This window comes from Anopheles merus, chromosome 2R (assembly GCF_017562075.2).
Source record: "Anopheles merus strain MAF chromosome 2R, AmerM5.1, whole genome shotgun sequence".
NCBI lineage: Eukaryota > Metazoa > Arthropoda > Insecta > Diptera > Culicidae > Anopheles > Anopheles merus.
The window spans coordinates 30,336,921-30,354,511 of NC_054082.1; the positions used below are offsets into that span (position 1 = coordinate 30,336,921).

At 42.3% G+C, this 17,591-nt stretch overlaps 1 protein-coding gene across 1 annotated transcript; it reads right to left on the reverse strand.

Annotated features, from left to right (window-relative positions):
* Positions 1–13,780: 13,780 nt before the first annotated feature.
* LOC121590612 lies at positions 13,781–15,738 on the reverse strand. The gene is made up of 4 exons (XM_041910424.1): positions 15,528–15,738; positions 15,191–15,466; positions 14,807–14,935; positions 13,781–14,004 (listed from the first exon to the last, which is right to left on the reverse strand). The coding sequence occupies exons 1-4, from the start codon at positions 15,736–15,738 to the stop codon at positions 13,781–13,783; spliced, it is 840 nt and encodes a 279-aa protein (XP_041766358.1).
* Positions 15,739–17,591: the final 1,853 nt, after the last annotated feature.

Consider the following 17,591-nt stretch of genomic DNA (forward strand, 5'->3'; position numbering starts at 1 on the left):
CTGCGATTTTCGCAAAAATTCTGCGATTTTCGCAAAAACTTCTGTGATTTCGCAAAAAGTTTTGCGATTTTCGCAAAAACTTCTTCGATTTCGCAAATACTTCTGCGATTTTCGCAAAAATTCTGCGATTTTCGCAAAAACTTCTGCGATTTTCGCAATACTTCTGCGATTTCGCAAAAACTTCTGCGATTTCGCAAAACTTCTGCGATTTTCGCAAAAACTTTGCGATTTTCGCAAAAACTTCTGCGATTTTCGCAAAACTTCTGCGATTTTCGCAAATACTTCTGCGATTTTCGCAAAACACTTCTGCGATTTTCGCAAAACCTTCTGCGATTTTCGCAAAAACTTCTGCGATTTTCGCAAAAACTTCTGCGATTTTCGCAAAAACTTCTGCGATTTTCGCAAATACTTCTGCGATTTTCGCAAAAACTTCTGCGATTTTCGCAAAAACTTCTGCGATTTTCGCAAAAACTTCTGCGATTTTCGCATAATCTTTGCGATTTCGCAAACACTTCTGCGATTTTCGCAAAAAGTTTTGCGATTTTCGCAAAAACTTCTGCGATTTTCGCAAAAACTTCTGCGATTTTCGCAAAACCTTCTGCGATTTTCGCAAAACCTTCTGCGATTTTCGCAAAAACTTCTGCGATTTTCACAAAAAGTTTTGGCGATTTCGCAAAACTTCTGCGATTTCGCAAAAACTTCTGCGATTTTCGCAAAACACTTCTGCGATTTTCGCAAAACACTCTGCGATTTTCGCAAAAAGTTTTGCGATTTTCGCAAAAAACTTCTGCGATTTTCGCAAAAACTTCTGCGATTTTCGCAAACACTTCTGTGATTTTCGCAAAAAGTTTTGCGATTTTCGCAAAAACTTCTTCGATTTTCGCAAATACTTCTGCGATTTTCGCAAAAACTTCTGCGATTTTCGCAAAAACTTCTGCGATTTTCGCAAATACTTCTGCGATTTTCGCAAAAACTTCTGCGATTTTCGCAAACCTTCTGCGATTTCGCAAAAACTTCTGCGATTTTCGCAAAAACTTCTGCGATTTTCGCAAAAAACTTCTGCGATTTTCGCAAATACTTCTGCGATTTTCGCAAACACTTCTGCGATTTTCGCAAAAACTTCTGCGATTTTCGCAAAAACTTCTGCGATTTTCGCATAATCTTTGCGATTTTCGCAAACACTTCTGCGATTTTCGCAAAAAGTTTTGCGATTTTCGCAAAAACTTCTGCGATTTTCGCAAAAACTTCTGCGATTTTCGCAAAAACTTCTGCGATTTTCGCAAAAAGTTGTGCGATTTTCGCAAAAACTTCTGCGATTTTCGCAAAAACTTCTGCGATTTTCGCAAAAACTTCTGTGATTTTCGCAAAAAGTTTTGCGATTTTCACAAAAACCTTCTGCGATTTTCACAAAAACCTTCTGCGATTTTCGCAAACACTTCTGCGATTTTCGCAAACACTTCTGCGATTTTCGCAAACACTTCTGCGATTTTCGCAAACACTTCTGCGATTTTCGCAAAAACTTCTGCGATTTTCGCAAACACTTCTGCGATTTTCGCAAAAAGTTTTGCGATTTTCGCAAACACTTCTGCGATTTTCGCAAAAACTTCTGCGATTTTCGCAAAAACTTCTGCGATTTTCGCAAAACCTTCTGCGATTGTCGCAAAAAGTTTGCGATTTTCGCAAAAAGTTTTGCGATTTTCGCAAAAACTTCTGCGATTTTCGCAAAAATTTCTGCGATTTTCGCAAAAACTTCTGCGATTTTCGCAAAAACTTCTGCGATTTTCGCAAACACTTTTGCGATTTTCGCAAAAACTGCTGCGATTTTCGCAAAACTTCTGCGATTTTCGCAAAAACTTCTGCGATTTTCGCAAACACTTCTGCGATTTTCGCAAAAAGTTTTGCGATTTTCGCAAAAACTTCTGCGATTTTCGCAAAAACTTCTACGATTTTCGCAAAACCTTCTGCGATTTTCGCAAAACCTTCTGCGATTTTCGCAAACACTTCTGCGATTTTCGCAAAAACTTTTGCGATTTTCGCAAACACTTCTGCGATTTTCGCAAACACTTCTGCGATTTTCGCAAAAACTTCTGCGATTTTCGCAAAAACTTCTGCGATTTTTCGCAAAAACTTCTGCGATTTTCGCAAAAACTTCTGCGATTTTCGCAAAAAGTTTTGCGATTTTCGCAAAAACTTCTGCGATTTTCGCAAAAAGTTTTACGATTTTTGCAAAAAGTTTTGCGATTTTCGCAAAAACTTCTGCGATTTTCGCAAAAAGTTTTGCGATTTTCGCAAAAACTTCTGTGATTTTCGCAAAAACTTCTGCCAATTTTGCAAAAACTTCTGCGATTTTCGCAAAAACTTCTGCGATTTTCGTAAACACTTCTGCGATTTTCGCAAAACCTTCTGCGATTTTCGCAAACACTTCTGCGATTTTCGCAAAAACTTCTGCGATTTTCGCAAACACTTCTGCGATTTTCGCAAAAAGTTTTGCGATTTTCGCAAAACCTTCTGCGATTTTCGCAAAAACTTCTGCGATTTTCGCAAAAAGTTTTGCGATATTCGCAAAAACTTCTGGGATTTTCGCAAAAACTTCTGCGATTTTCGCAAACACTTCTGCGATTTTCGCAAAAAGTTTTGCGATTTTCGCAAAAACTTCTGCGATTTTCGCAAACACTTCTGCGATTTTCGCAAACACTTCTGCGATTTTCGCAAACACTTCTGCGATTTTCGCAAACACTTCTGCGATTTTCGCAAAAAGTTTTGCGATTTTCGCAAACACTTCTGCGATTTTCGCAAAAACTTTTGCGATTTTCGCAAAAACTTCTGCGATTTTCGCAAACACTTCTGCGATTTTCGCAAACACTTCTGCGATTCTCGCAAAAAGTTTTGCGATTTTCGCAAAAACTTCTGCGATTTTCGCAAAAAGTTTTGCGATATTCGCAAAAACTTCTGCGATTTTCGCAAAAACTTCTGCGATTTTCGCAAACACTTCTGCGATTTGCGCAAAAGCTGCTTCGATTTTCGCAAAAACTTCTGCGATTTTCGCAAAAACTTCTGCGATTTTCGCAAAAACTTCTGCGATTTCGCAAAAACTTCTGCGATTTTCGCAAAAACTTCTGCGATTTTCGCAAAAACTTCTGCGATTTTCGCAAACACTTCTGCGATTTTCGCAAACACTTCTGCGATTTTCGCAAACACTTCTGCGATTTTCGCAAAAACTTCTGCGATTTTCGCAAACACTTCTGCGATTTTCGCAAAAACTTCTGCGATTTTCGCAAAAACTTCTGCGATTTTCGCAAAACCTTCTGCGATTTTCGCAAAAAGTTTTGCGATTTTCGCAAAAAGTTTTGCGATTTTCGCAAAAACTTCTGCGATTTTCGCAAAAATTTCTGCGATTTTCGCAAAAACTTCTGCGATTTTCGCAAAAACTTCTGCGATTTTCGCAAACACTTTTGCGATTTTCGCAAAAACTGCTGCGATTTTCGCAAAAACTTCTGCGATTTTCGCAAAAACTTCTGCGATTTTCGCAAACACTTCTGCGATTTTCGCAAAAAGTTTGCGATTTTCGCAAAAACTTCTGCGATTTCGCAAAAACTTCTACGATTTTCGCAAAACCTTCTGCGATTTTCGCAAAACCTTCTGCGATTTTCGCAAACACTTCTGCGATTTTCGCAAAAACTTTTGCGATTTTCGCAAACACTTCTGCGATTTTCGCAAACACTTCTGCGATTTTCGCAAAAACTTCTGCGATTTTCGCAAACACTTCTGCGATTTTCGCAAAAACTTCTGCGATTTTCGCAAAAACTTCTGCGATTTTCGCAAAAAGTTTTGCGATTTTCGCAAAAACTTCTGCGATTTTCGCAAAAAGTTTTGCGATTTTTGCAAAAATTTCTGCGATTTTCGCAAAACTTCTGCGATTTTCGCAAAAAGTTTTGCGATTTTCGCAAAAACTTCTGTGATTTTCGCAAAAACTTCTGCGATTTGCGCAAAAGCTGCTTCGATTTTCGCAAACACTTCTGCGATTTTCGCAAACACTTCTGCGATTTTCGCAAAAAACTTCTGCGATTTTCGCAAACACTTCTGCGATTTTCGCAAACACTTCTGCGATTTTCGCAAAAAGTTTTGCGATTTTCGCAAACACTTCTGCGATTTTCGCAAAAACTTTTGCGATTTTCGCAAACACTTCTGCGATTTTCGCAAACACTTCTGCGATTTTCGCAAACACTTCTGCGATTTTCGCAAAAACTTCTGCGATTTTCGCAAAAACTTCTGCGATTTTCGCAAAAACTTCTGCGATTTTCGCAAAAACTTCTGCGATTTTCGCAAAACCTTCTGCAATTTTCGCAAAAACTTCTGCGATTTTCGCAAAAAGTTTTGCGATTTTCGCAAAAACTTCTGCGATTTTCGCAAAAATTTCTGCGATTTTCGCAAAAACTTCTGCGATTTTCGCAAAAACTTCTGCGATTTTCGCAAACACTTTTGCGATTTTCGCAAAAACTGCTGCGATTTTCGCAAAAACTTCTGCGATTTTCGCAAAAACTTCTGCGATTTTCGCAAACACTTCTGCGATTTTCGCAAAAAGTTTTGCGATTTTCGCAAAAACTTCTGCGATTTTCGCAAAAACTTCTACGATTTTCGCAAAACCTTCTGCGATTTTCGCAAACACTTCTGCGATTTTCGCAAAAACTTCTGCGATTTTCGCAAACACTTCTGCGATTTTCGCAAACACTTCTGCGATTTTCGCAAAAACTTCTGCGATTTTCGCAAAAACTTCTGCGATTTTCGCAAAAACTTCTGCGATTTTCGCAAAAACTTCTGCGATTTTCGCAAAAAGTTTTGCGATTTTCGCAAACACTTCTGCGATTTTCGCAAAAAGTTTTGCGATTTTTGCAAAAGGTTTTGCGATTTTCGCAAAACTTCTGCGATTTTCGCAAAAAGTTTTGCGATTTTCGCAAAAACTTCTGTGATTTTCGCAAAAACTTCTGCGATTTTTGCAAAAACTTCTGCGATTTTCGCAAAAACTTCTGCGATTTTCGTAAACACTTCTGCGATTTTCGCAAAACCTTCTGCGATTTTCGCAAAAACTTCTGCGATTTTCGCAAACACTTCTGCGATTTTCGCAAACATTTCTGCGATTTTCGCAAAAACTTTTGCGAATTTCGCAAAAACTTCTGCGATTTTCGCAAACACTTCTGCGATTTTCGCAAAAACTTTTGCGATTTTCGTATTGAGTTTGATTCGCAAAAACCTCTGCGATTTTCGCAAAATGTTTTGCGAGTTTTGCAAACACTTCTGCGATTTTCGCAAAAACTTCTGCGATTTTCGCAAACACTTCTGCTATTTTCGCAAAAACTTCTGCGATTTTCGCAAAAACTTCTGCGATTTTCGTAAAAACTTCTGCGATTTTCGCAAAAACTTCTGCGATTTTCGCAAAAACTTTTGTGATTTTCGCTAAAACTTCTGCGATTTTCGCAAACACTTCTGCGATTTTCGCAAAAACTTTTGCGATTTTCACAAAATGTTTTGCGATTTTCGCAAAAACTTCTGCGATTTTCGTAAAAACTTCTGCGATTTTCGCAAATACTTCTACGATTTTCGCAAAACGTTTTGCGATATTCGCAAAAACTTCTGCGATTTTCGCAAACACTTCTGCGATTTTCGCAAACACTTCTGTGATTTTCGCAAACACTCCTGCGATTTTCGCAAACACTTCTGCGATTTTTGCAAAAACTTCTGCGATTTTCGCAAACACTTCTGCGATTTTCGCAAAAACTTCTGCGATTTTCGCAAAAAGTTTTGCGATTTTCGCAAACACTTCTGCGAATTTCGCAAACACTTCTGCGATTTTCGCAAAAACTTCTGCGATTTTCGCAAACACTTCTGCGATTTTCGCAAAAACTTCTGCGATTTTCGCAAACACTACTGCGATTTTCGCAAACACTTCTGCGATTTTCGCAAAACTTCTGCGATTTTCGCAAACACTTCTGCGATTTTCGCAAAAACTTCTGCGATTTTCGCAAAAACTTCTGCGATTTTCGCAAACACTTCTGCGATTTTCGCAAAAACTTCTGCGATTTTCGCAAACACTTCTGCGATTTTCGCAAAATGATTTACGATTTTCGCAAAAACTTCTGCGATTTTCGCAAAAACTTCTGCGATTTTCGCAAAATGTTTTGCGATTTTCGCAAAAACTTCTGCGATTTTCGCAAAAACTTCTGCGATTTTCGGAAAACCTTCTACGATTTTCGCAAAAAACTTTTGCGATTTTCGCAAACACTTCTGCGATTTTCGCAAAAACCTCTGCGATTTTCGCAAAAACTTCTGCGATTTTCGCAAAAACTTCTGCGATTTTCGCAAAAACTTCTGCGATTTTCGCAAAAACCTTTGCGATTATCGCAAAAACCTTTGCAATTATCGCAAAAACTTCTGTGATTTTCGCAAAAACTTCTGCGATTTTCGCAAACACTTCTGCGATTTTCGCAAAAACCTTTGCGATTATCGCAAAAACCTTTGCAATTATCGCAAAAACTTCTGCGATTTTCGCAAACACTTCTGCGATTTTCGCAAACACTTCTGCGATTTTCGCAACAACTTCTGCAATTTTCGCAAAAACTTCTGCAATTTTCGCAAAAACTTCTGCGATTTTCGCAAAATGTTGTGTTATCTTCGCAAAAACTTTTGCGATTTTCGCTTAAACTGCTGCGATTTTCGCAAATACTTCTGCGATTTTCGCAAAAACCTTTGCAATTATCGCAAAAACTTCTGCGATTTTCGCAAAAACTTCTGCGATTTTCGCAAAAACTTCTGCAATTTTCGCAAAAACTTCTGCAATTTTCGCAAAAACTTCTGCGATTTTCGCAAAATGTTGTGTTATCTTCGCAAAAACTTTTGCGATTTTCGCTTAAACTGCTGCGATTTTCGCAAATACTTCGGCGATTTTCGCAAAAACTTCTGCGATTTTCGCAAAAACTTCTGCGATTTTCGCAAAAACCTTTGCGATTATCGCAAAAACCTTTGCGATTATCGCAAAAACTTCTGCGATTTTCGCAAATACTTCTGCGATATTCGCAAAAACTTCTGCAATTTTCGCAAATACTTCTGCGATTTTCGCAAAAACTTCTGCGATTTTCGCAAAAACTTCTGCGATTTTCGCAAACACTTCTGCGATTTTCGCAAAAAGTTTTGCGATTTTCGCAAAAACTTTTGCGATTTTCGCAAACACTTCTGCGATTTTCGCAAAAACTTCTGCGATTTTCGCAAAAAGTTTTGCAATTTTCGCAAAAAGTTTTGCAATTTCCGCAAAAAGTTTTGCGATTTTCGCAAACACTTCTGCGATTTTCGCAAAAATTTCTGCGATTTTCGCAAACACTTCTGCGATTTTCGCAAAACCTTTTGCGAGTTTTGCAACACTTCTGCGATTTTCGCAAACACTTCTGTGATTTTCGCAAAAACCTCTGCGATTTTCGCAAATTTTTTTGCGAAAATTGCAACACTTTATGCGAAAATCGCAGCAGATTTTGCGACAATCACAGAAGTTTTTGCGACAATCACAGAAGTTTTTGCGACAATCGCAGAAGTTTTTGCGACAGTTTTAGAAGTTAGTTGGTAAATCGAAGCACTCTTCTGCGATTGTCTTAAACTTTTTAGCGATTGTTGCAAAAACTTTTGCGATTGTCGCAAAAAGTTCTGCGATTGTCGCAAAAACTTCTGCGATTGTCGCAAACTATTCTTCGATTGTCACAAACTATTCTGCGATTGTCGCAAAAACTTTTACATAACTTCTATGCAAAACCATACAATAGTACAGTGGGAAGGAGAAAGCTCTCCAAGTGAGAATACTCAACTGTATTGCTATCTCACCATCAGATGGCGCCACCAGCTTTTTTGCTATTTTTAGAATGCATGAGTCCGTTGCCGTCTGATAAACGAAGTTTTTTTAGGTTGAGGGCTTGAGCCGTTTATAACCCGTTTAGTGGTCGTTTAGTGGGTTTGTGGTACTTGGGACTTTTGCAAGAAAGCGTTAATAAACAGTTATCTGGCGCTATTGTCATCCATTACTAAGCTGTTATTGCATAAATGAATATTTCTAATTGCTCATTTTTCAGTTTAGTTTTTTAGTTTAGTTTAGTTTATTAATCGATGGACTATGAAGCCCTCTCGAGTTAAAATTTGTCTACAATAGACATTAGATAACCAACAGAATATTTATATATTGTTATTGTTGAACGCATTCTGAACACTTAAAAGTGAAGTCAGTTAGTTATCGTCATTCCAGGCTCATAAATATCGTCAGCTGAATTTAATAGAAGGCACATACAAAGAAGGGGGTTACGAGAGCCAAAATGTTGTTCGGGTTTCAGTGACTGCCAGCATTGGTCGGCGACGGAGTATTCTTGCAGGAACATAGAGGTGAATCCTTGAAAGCAGCTCGGGACAGTCGATGGTTCCGTTTAAGATTCCCGTAATACATGCCAGTCTGGCGTGCTCAACACGTTCGGCGAGAGGCGGGATCCCAAGCAGCAAACACCTAGTCCTGTAGTCGAGACGACGCGTCCGCTAGATGGCACCAGAAATGATAGGGAGTAGTAAGACGACAACGAAGGGACCGAACATCCACGAACCATAGGAGAGCAGGGATAAACGATCGCACCGATAGGAGAGCAGGAATAAACGATCGCACCGATAGGAGAGTAGGGATATACGATCGCACCGGGTGATCGTCTTTCTCTTATCATTCCGACCGCCAAACCGAACGCTAGTGGGGTTCTTCCGTTCCGTTGTATTGTGCGTGAGTATAGTGCGTAATAATAAAGTTGGTGTACGACAAAAACCCAACAAGTGGTGACCCCGACATGATCCGCGCATAACGGAAAAAACGGAAGGTAGTGCAATAGTGAATGCTACATTGCGCTGTTTAAGGTGCCGCTCTCCAGGAAGATAGTGCGACCGCACCGACCAGCTTCCTCTTAGTGTGCGAGCTCAAAAACGCCTTCACACCGCACCGCGCAGCATCCTCTCTGTGTGAGAGTTTGTGCAACGTCTTTGCACCGCACCGCACTGCACCCTGCTTGAGTTCATCACCACAACAAATCGAGCCACGCTTAGCTACGTTTTGCCTGAACTACGTCATCGTCTCGCACTACGCATTGACACAGCAAAGATAAACGCAATTTGGCGTGTCGTGCACAAACGGGCAAACCAACCGCGCATTGCACCAGTTCCGAGCGTCACCGGAGTCCTGCCATCCATACGCACAGGCAGTGCCATCCATGCGGACCCCATACTCGGCATTAAAAGTGCAAGCCGGTTTCACATTCCGGTTGCCGTCATCACCCTTATTCAGTGGTACCGATCGGCAGTTGCGAAGTGCCTGCAGCACCGCAGCAGGATAATCATCTTGCGGCAAGTACCGTGTCATCGGGATTATCGCAGCTGTACCAGAAATCACGTGAAACGATACCACTGCTGCGTCATCGCTCTCATCGCAGTTCATCGACGCCACCTCGTGGCAACCGCCATCGCAATTCAACCACGCCACCTCGTGGCAACCCTCATCGCAGTGCATCGAAGCCACCTCGTGGGAACCGCCATCGCAATTCATCGACCATACTTCGTGGCAACCGTCATCGCAGTGCATCGAAGCCATCCCAACCCGCAAAATCCGCCGTTGCTATAAAATCTACGACGTCGAGTAGACGTCGAGTGAACGTCCCCGCTGCGCAAAGCGACGGAAGGCGTTATGGCGTTCTGAGAATTTTATCATGCCTTCCTTTTCTCTCCAACGGCAAATTTGTCGAGCAGCTCGTCGAGCTGCCCGTCCCTGGCTCCGCCTCATACCCCTCGCCTGAGCGCGCTGCCGAAGGTTTGGATGTGTTGGTGTGTCAGACGGCCAATCGCTGTCAGCCATCGTCCGTGCTCTTTCCCTCCCTAGCGCTATCTCATTCTCACTTGTGGTCAATGCTCGCGAGCTGTTGTGGCGCCTAAAAATGCCGTTAACAAACATTGCGGCGATGAAGTTGCATTTTCACAAATCAAACCAAAAAAGCGCAATAAGTTCAATTGCTGCAATGTAAAAATGACTAAGGAAACGCTAGCTCACGATTGAGGGTTTGCTGTGCAACGTGCAGAATCCTGATTCACATTAACACGTTCATCCCGGCGCTAATTTTCATCAACTTTTCTTTCCGCCGGCATCTAGAACGCAAGTTGATTGTGAAACCAGTATGCTGGAAAGTCCACTGACAGTCCCTGGGGCATGTCATCGTGCTGAACGTGTTAAGCAGTAAGCATAGCACTAAGATTTTGCTTTCGCCTGTTGTGGATTACATAGATATGCTAAGCATCCTGCGCATGGTTGTGAGTGTGCGTGTGTGTGCAAAACTGTCGCCAAATGTGTTTTCTTCCGAAATGTTATGATCCATCGGTCAAAGAAAGGAAGGTGTTCATGAAAGGCGGAAAGACGAATTGAGGCCCCTGTCAATGGTAACTGATGACAGGGAGGAGGGGGTAGTGGCACACAGCTGTTGGGAGATTGAACAGTATACTTAAATTGCCGGCGGGAAGGGGGGTGGCCATGGGACCCCTACGATAATCGGTGACAGGCCCTAAAATTGTAGTCGCCATGGGGGGAGGGGAGGTGCAAATGGTTTTCTCCAGCCACGGAGCCCTAAAGACCATCTTTCCGGGGGCCCTTGTCGCTAATAATCTGTCCACTTGTAGACATACGGCATACTACAGACTAGCGATATTCGGCGACCGCCTAGTCCGTCTACCTTTAGATCCGCCGCTGGTTCATAACGGTGTTTTTTTGTTGTGGAGGTGCATCCTTCCTCCTGCCTGCAGCGTATGCATCGGGAAGCAGACAATGTGGCAGTATGCAAGTTACCCGCTGGATAGGAGCGGTCCCGCGGCACCGCCGTCATTCCTCACATCTGCATGCCCGTCGTGGGTTCTAACCGCGTATGAACCGTCCGCCGTAGCAAGAGATGACTATCCGGCTACGTGTTACTCAAGTCCTGAAAAGGCCGGCGTGATCGCGTAGGCCATTACGCTAATAATAATAATAATAAGAAGAAGAAGAACTTAGCATAGCAGTCCACACTCGGGGAAGGTTTTTGTTTTGACTTTGGTGCTGCCGGGTATACCGCTGTGGCGCGACAAATGCACGGAATTCACTCGACTAAAACATGAACCTACCGATCCGAACCCATTCCAAGGCAATGCCGGTCAATCCGCGTCATGATAACTTCTCCAAACCAACAAGCCGCCAGATTCTGGACGGGCAGGTGCAGCACCATATGCGCGAAAGAAATTTGCTACATATCACACGCACGTTTGCTTCGATCGTGTGCCTTTTTAACACCCCCAACAGCAGAACCGATCGCAAAGATCGTGGTGCCAATCCGATAGTTGTGTTGTCTCTCAGGTAGCGAAATCGAAAATGCATGGACTTTGTAGCCGCAGCGGATGAAAATGTACGCATCAGAATCAAATAGTTTTGGGGTTTCCACACGCACGCACACACACACAAAAACACACACGCACACATGCACGTACGCCTTACTCTTCCAAATGGATACGATGTACGTGTATTGCAATACCATTCTTGATATGTGACAAGGGAGAGGGATGGTATGGTGTAGGTTTGATACACTTGTGTGGCGCGCGCTGCTGTCTTCTTCATCCGCATTACCGATATTGATCGCTGCTGTCCGATGATATATCTGCTCTGGTTGCTGTCTTCTTCATTCGCATTACCAATCATCATACACTGCTTTGCCTGTCGCTATTCCTTCATAGCCATTGCTTCGACGTGATAGTTCACATTTGCTGTCTTTGTTATTCATTGTGCCGATTATACATACACACTTTTTGGCTTGACACATTGGCTGTATATCACATCTCGCCACCCACCGGCCCACCCACACCCTCTTCCTGTACGTGAGAGTGCAACTTGTGTGATGATACCAGAGTAGACGCGCGCGCTTCGTGGTGTTGATTTGTTTCTTTCCTTCTACAGCTCATTTGGCTGTTCGATTGCACTTGTATGTATGGTAATGTGCCTACGCAGAACAAAGTAGCTTATTAATGAGTGTAGATTAGCCGTAGATTCGATCGATCGTAGCTCAAGTGGGGTGTCATATGTGATTGTTTTAATCGCTTTACCATTAGAGCTATTCACCGGACCAATTCGGTGCGTGTTAAGTTAACGTTTTATTTTCTTTAAAGTGCAAGCAAAAAAATGTATCGGCCGAATATAAATGCATCGCCAGGCACAACATTGCAAGTCCAACCTGCGAATGGTAAGTTCCATTGAATTTGAGAACTAAAAGTGCAAGTGTGTGAATGCAACATGAAAAACTTTTTCTCTTTTCCCTGTGATCTTGAATCAACCGGCAACCTGGAATCCTGTTCATTAGTTAATCAACGGAAATGCATCGCAGTCGGTGGTAATATGTCAGGGCGGCCTCCTTTGAAACGACAAGCGATGGGTTAGTAATTGTTGCACCGCGTAACTGAGGCAAGCAGTTTGGTAATTTTCTTTTTCTGCCTAAACATATTTTTACAGAAACGCCGGTATTGTGTACCTTGCCATCCAGGAACGAGAAACCAAACACATCGACAGTATTAAACCCTCTCGAGCCAAGTTACACACAAGCAAAGCCATCAGTTACAAATGAAGACATTATGGCAATGCTACAGCGAATGCACGAAAGAATCGACGAGATTTGTTTAAACATTCAAGAAATTAGACGTGAACAAAAAGATCAGAATGCCATGTGCGCCAAACTAGAAAAAAAGCTAGCCACGGTAGATACAATTGTGTCTTCTATCAAGGAATCCATGCAGCAATGTGTGGATCGTAGGAACGATAATGAAGAGTTTAGTCTGAAAAAAATATCTTCTGCTGAGGAGCTATCTCTATTTGAAAATGCATTGGCAAGTGACGATTATTTCAACAATATTAAGAAGGGAATTAATGCTTCTGTACATCGGCTCAATGTAGAAAATCGCTTGCACGACACGCTGGATATAATGTTCGATCGCAAATTCGTTCCCGAATGCAGCTGGAAAGGGGTATCAAGACTAGGCGTAAGAAAAATAGCAATGGCAGCGCAGACCAATATTTTGAGATTGTTTAAAGCAGTAGGAAGTACCGAATTCAATAGGTGTACAGATGCTGATGTAACAAGGTTTTTTGAAAAAAAACTAAAACATGCTAAAAATCGAGTAAATATACAGGGGTATAGACAAACGAGCTGCTTAAGCAGGAGCTCGCTACCTAACAGCTTAGACTAAAAACGATTTTTTCTCGTAGAGAAAAGGCGTGGTTGCAGATAAATAGGATTCTACGTGGTAGTTTTAAGTTGATAGGTGAACTTTTTTTTTCTTTTTTTTTATTCATAAGGAACGGTCCGAAAAGACCATATTTCTTATATGTGAACTTTATGAAAGAATAAAAAAATAGAAAAAAGGTGTATCAACAAGTTTTGTTAATTTTCATTCGTTCTTTTTTATTTATACGTAATCACACACATGCAAGATAAAAAAATTAACAGGATTGTACGTACGTGACGAAATGTGCGAATGCAGTTTCTGCATTGCAATATGCTAGTCTATTCTAAGCGGATGCTGCTGTGTATGATTCGTGCGGTGAGGACGAGGGTAGAGAGTAGTGATGGGTCACCGGAATCGCACCCACGGCTCGGAATCGCTTCCGAGCATTGCTACTCCGGCTCCGATTCCGAATAATTCAAACCGTCGATTCCGCCCGGAGCCGTCAGAGCCGTCCGAAGCCGTTGGAGCCGTCGGAGCCGTCCGGAGCCGTTAGTCGGCAGTTGAAGCCGGTCGGAGCCGTCAGAACCGATGGAGTCGTTGGAGCCGTTTGAGCCGTTGGAGCCGTTGGCTCCGACCGGCTCCGGCTGCCGTCTAGCGGCTCCGGACGGCTCCAGACGGCTCCAAACGGCTCCGAGGTCGGAGTTTCGCACCTACCTTCCGGAACCGCTGCCAATTTTGGTGGAGTCATTCGGAAGCGATTCCGGATTTTTGTTGAATTTACCCATCACTAGTAGAGAGCAGTCGATTGAGCAGGGCTCTATCAAGGCCGCGTGGCCGCGTGGAAGCTGGCGCGTGGCCGAGGTTGTTTTATTGTGTTACATGCTTCTTGTTCTTATTTATTTTTGTGTACAGTTCTAATACACGTTCAACAAAATTCAACATACTTAAATATCATCCATATGATATAATTCTATTTACATTAATGCAAGCTAATTCTTTAATGTGTGCAATAATGGAATCACTAGCATGCTTTCTTGGTCAAGGTTGATTGTAATCAACTTGCATTTGATTTCATCAACTGAAACCATATGCGTGTTCGTAGAAAGGTCGTTCAGTTTTGTAGCATAAATATGCAACAATGCGGAGTTACATGGTTTCATGAAATATGACCTTTGTTTTAGAAAATACTGGCCTTCTACAGTAACTTTTGAACCGGATAGCGCTGCATTAGAAAATTTCATGATAATATCATTTTTTAGCATAAACCATTGATCGCGCTGTTCTTTTTTTAGCGTAAAGTTTTTTCTTACGTGTACATTCACGCCACTTCCTTTTTTTACTACAGCGGGATATTGTTGCGAATCTTGAGCAACTGTTGCGAGGTGCTTGTTAAGCATTCTTGCTATTTCTTCAATTCGGTTTATAACCTGTGGCATGATGTTGTTGCCTGTGCGTATTAAATGTTTTATAACTTGAAGTGCACTTTCGTAAACGTAGGTTGAATATTCGTCGAACGATCCAAATCTACCCACATCATCGTATACGTGCTTTAAATTGTGCACATTGCTGGAGATAAAGGATTCCCCGTACAGTGTGGCATAATCGCGCACAAATTTAAGCAGCATTTCGTGTGCCAGCTCATAGTGTTGCTCATGAGCTGGGGACGAAAAAATTGTGATAGCGCAGAAAAATAATTTAAAGTGTTCATATGCTGCTTCTGGAAGCGTATCCTTCAGTGCTACAATGCTGGGGTAATGCAAGAAATTTTTAAACTCTGCACCTTTCCAGAATTTTAAGTAATTAATACTGCGTAGCTTTCGTGGTACTTCTGAAGGTAGCTTCACCTTGTCCATAACGCTCGATATATATTCTATATCCTCCAGGTTCCATTTGTAGAGTTGTCCAAATGTACCTTTTTTCCAGGATCTCATCAGGTAGCGCATTACTCCAAGATCAATCAGATGCAGTCGATCGGTAGTTGGAACATCGTCGATAATGTCGAAATAGTCTAAGACAGTGAGCGGGGTGGTATTTATTCGATGACGTTTGTATTTCCCTTCCTTAAACTCTTTGGCAATTCTCTTCGGTGCATCAACACCGGAAAAGTGCATCCGGTGCGTGATTTGATCGTACACAGTGTGCTCTGTGCACTTAAGGCAGGAGTCATAGCCGTTGTGTGATATAACGCCTGTGAATAGCAATACCACATTAAAAGATAGAAAGGATGCCTTTGTTCTGCCGTTACCTACCTTTGATAAAAGCACGTGCTGGAGTGTCGGCGATGATGGCGCGTACACGGATTTTGACTTGTATGCCACTCAACACTATACCCGTTGACTGCAGCTGATTCAGCTCTGTAACCAGCTGCCGAAGATAATCCTCCGCGCTCGCTGGTTTGGTTTTTCCACAAAAAAGAGCCACAACAAATACTGGTGCTTGCGGAACATCGGTCACTCGCATCAAAATCGGCCACAATTGTGTAGGCCCGCTCTTATGGATGGGCAATCCGTCCATAGCAAAATCTAACCAAAAAGTTGTTGCTTCGGGTTTAATGTTGCTAAAAAGGGTGGGTTTAAAATAAGTTATTAAAAAACGAAAAAAAAACAGCTACATTTGCTTACGTGAAGTACGATGTCAGACAATTTGCAACACCGTTGTACCAAAACTCGCCACCTCCGATGTTTTCTATCCCATTGGACGTTGCTTTCGGTGTTTTTAAAAGAGTTCGTGGATCCTTTGGCAACTTAAAACTTGTTTCCTCTTTGAGTAAGGTAAGAAGAGATCCTACAGCAAAATGGGTGAGGTTGCAAGAAAGCGCCCAGCGCCTAAGTTTGTCCCTAAACTGGACATTTCTGCCATCCAAGCTGTCGCCACTGCATCCACTGTCCTCACTCAAGTCGCTGAAGAGGTCATCGTTGCTAGAGCTATCAGCTCCATCGTCGCTATCCTCATTACCCACAGGAATGCTTTCTTCGTTTTCTTGCGCTTCCTGTGACACGCTTTCTGGCAAAGCTTCAGCCGCAGGTATCGGTGCATCTGATGTAAACGTAAAACTTAAATTACTATACATCTAAAAATTTACAGCCGGCTGCAAGACATACCAGCCGATGGAATTTGAGCCGATGTCGAAGGACGAGCGTTATCCTTACGCTGCTCATTTTCCCACTCAGCATCAAACATACGCATCCTCTTGTTGCGGGTGTAGTTTAAACCACCTGTACTGCGCCATCTCTTTGTCGACATTTTAAATAGAGTTAAAATTATCGCTTGTAAAATTAAACTTTCGACACTATGATCACCTGCTTGCTACTAAAATATTTCTCTTCAAATCAATGGATCGCGGGGATGGCGATCGTTCGCAGCCAATGCCACACATGGGAATAACAAGGAGAAAGAAAACTCCCTCACGTGCGAGAAAGAGCAGCAACAGCCATAGCTTTGCGCCTACAACATGGTGAGAATGCGACGGGACACCATCGTCTGTGAGCAAGAGCGAAACAGAAGTCAGAACCATAATCTTCCCATCCATAATCAGCCACCATAATTTGTGTGTGTGTGTTCGCCCCATACAAATGGCATAATTTTTATTTTCGCTTGGTCGAAAATCGCGGCGAAAACCGCCTTTTGCGGATAGGGTACATTGGACCTCATCGCGAACGAAAGTCGATAAAATTTATCCGATCGGATATTTTGCTCGAATCCACCGGTGGAATTTATTTTCCACCGGTGGAAAATTTCTCCACTGGTGGATAACTCTTTACGATTCGAGTAGCCATTGGTTTTGCCTTTCTGTCAATCACACTTTTGTTTACATTTAGAGGTGTTGTTTTGCGGAATGAATAAAATAGTAAATTTGGCTTATTTACGGACCATCTAGTAAAGAATCCAAACCAGAAGTGGCCTTAGACAGTACCGACTGTAGGCCTGTACAAACGATCCGGGTAAAGTGTAAAACGGGTTGTTAGCTGAACAAGTCTAGATGAAACAAAATCGTATGAACTGGAGGACGAGGTTTGAATCCTTTCTGAACTTACCGCCTTCGCTGACGCTTGTCCTGAGCCATGTACCATGTGCGCCCATCAACTCCAGTCACCGCGAACGTTGGATCCCTGAACGTCCGTATTTTACGCTCTCGTGAAAAAATATATTGAAACAACGCGGTACAATTATTCCGTGCAATAAGGAGTGTCCGAAACCGCTCATGGTCTCTCGCCCTTGCCACTTCATTATCCTGGCCTTAATGACTGACCTCCAAGACATCTGGCCACTTAAATTTAAACCTACTACGCCCCCACCGCAATGGCGGATTTAAC

What these genes read in the sequence shown, in the direction of transcription:
- LOC121590612 (XM_041910424.1), bottom strand. Translation starts at nt 15,738, where the DNA reads ATGCGAGTGACCGATGTTCCGCAAGCACCAGTATTTGTTGTGGCTCTT. An exon ending in GATGAGATCCTGGAAAAAAG is followed by an intron (nt 14,936 to 15,190) that starts GTACATTTGGAC and finishes TTTCGTCCCCAG; the next exon opens with CTCATGAGCAACACTATGAG. An exon ending in GCACGTATACGATGATGTGG is followed by an intron (nt 14,005 to 14,806) that starts GTAGATTTGGAT and finishes CAAAATTGGCAG; the next exon opens with CGGTTCCGGAAGGTAGGTGC.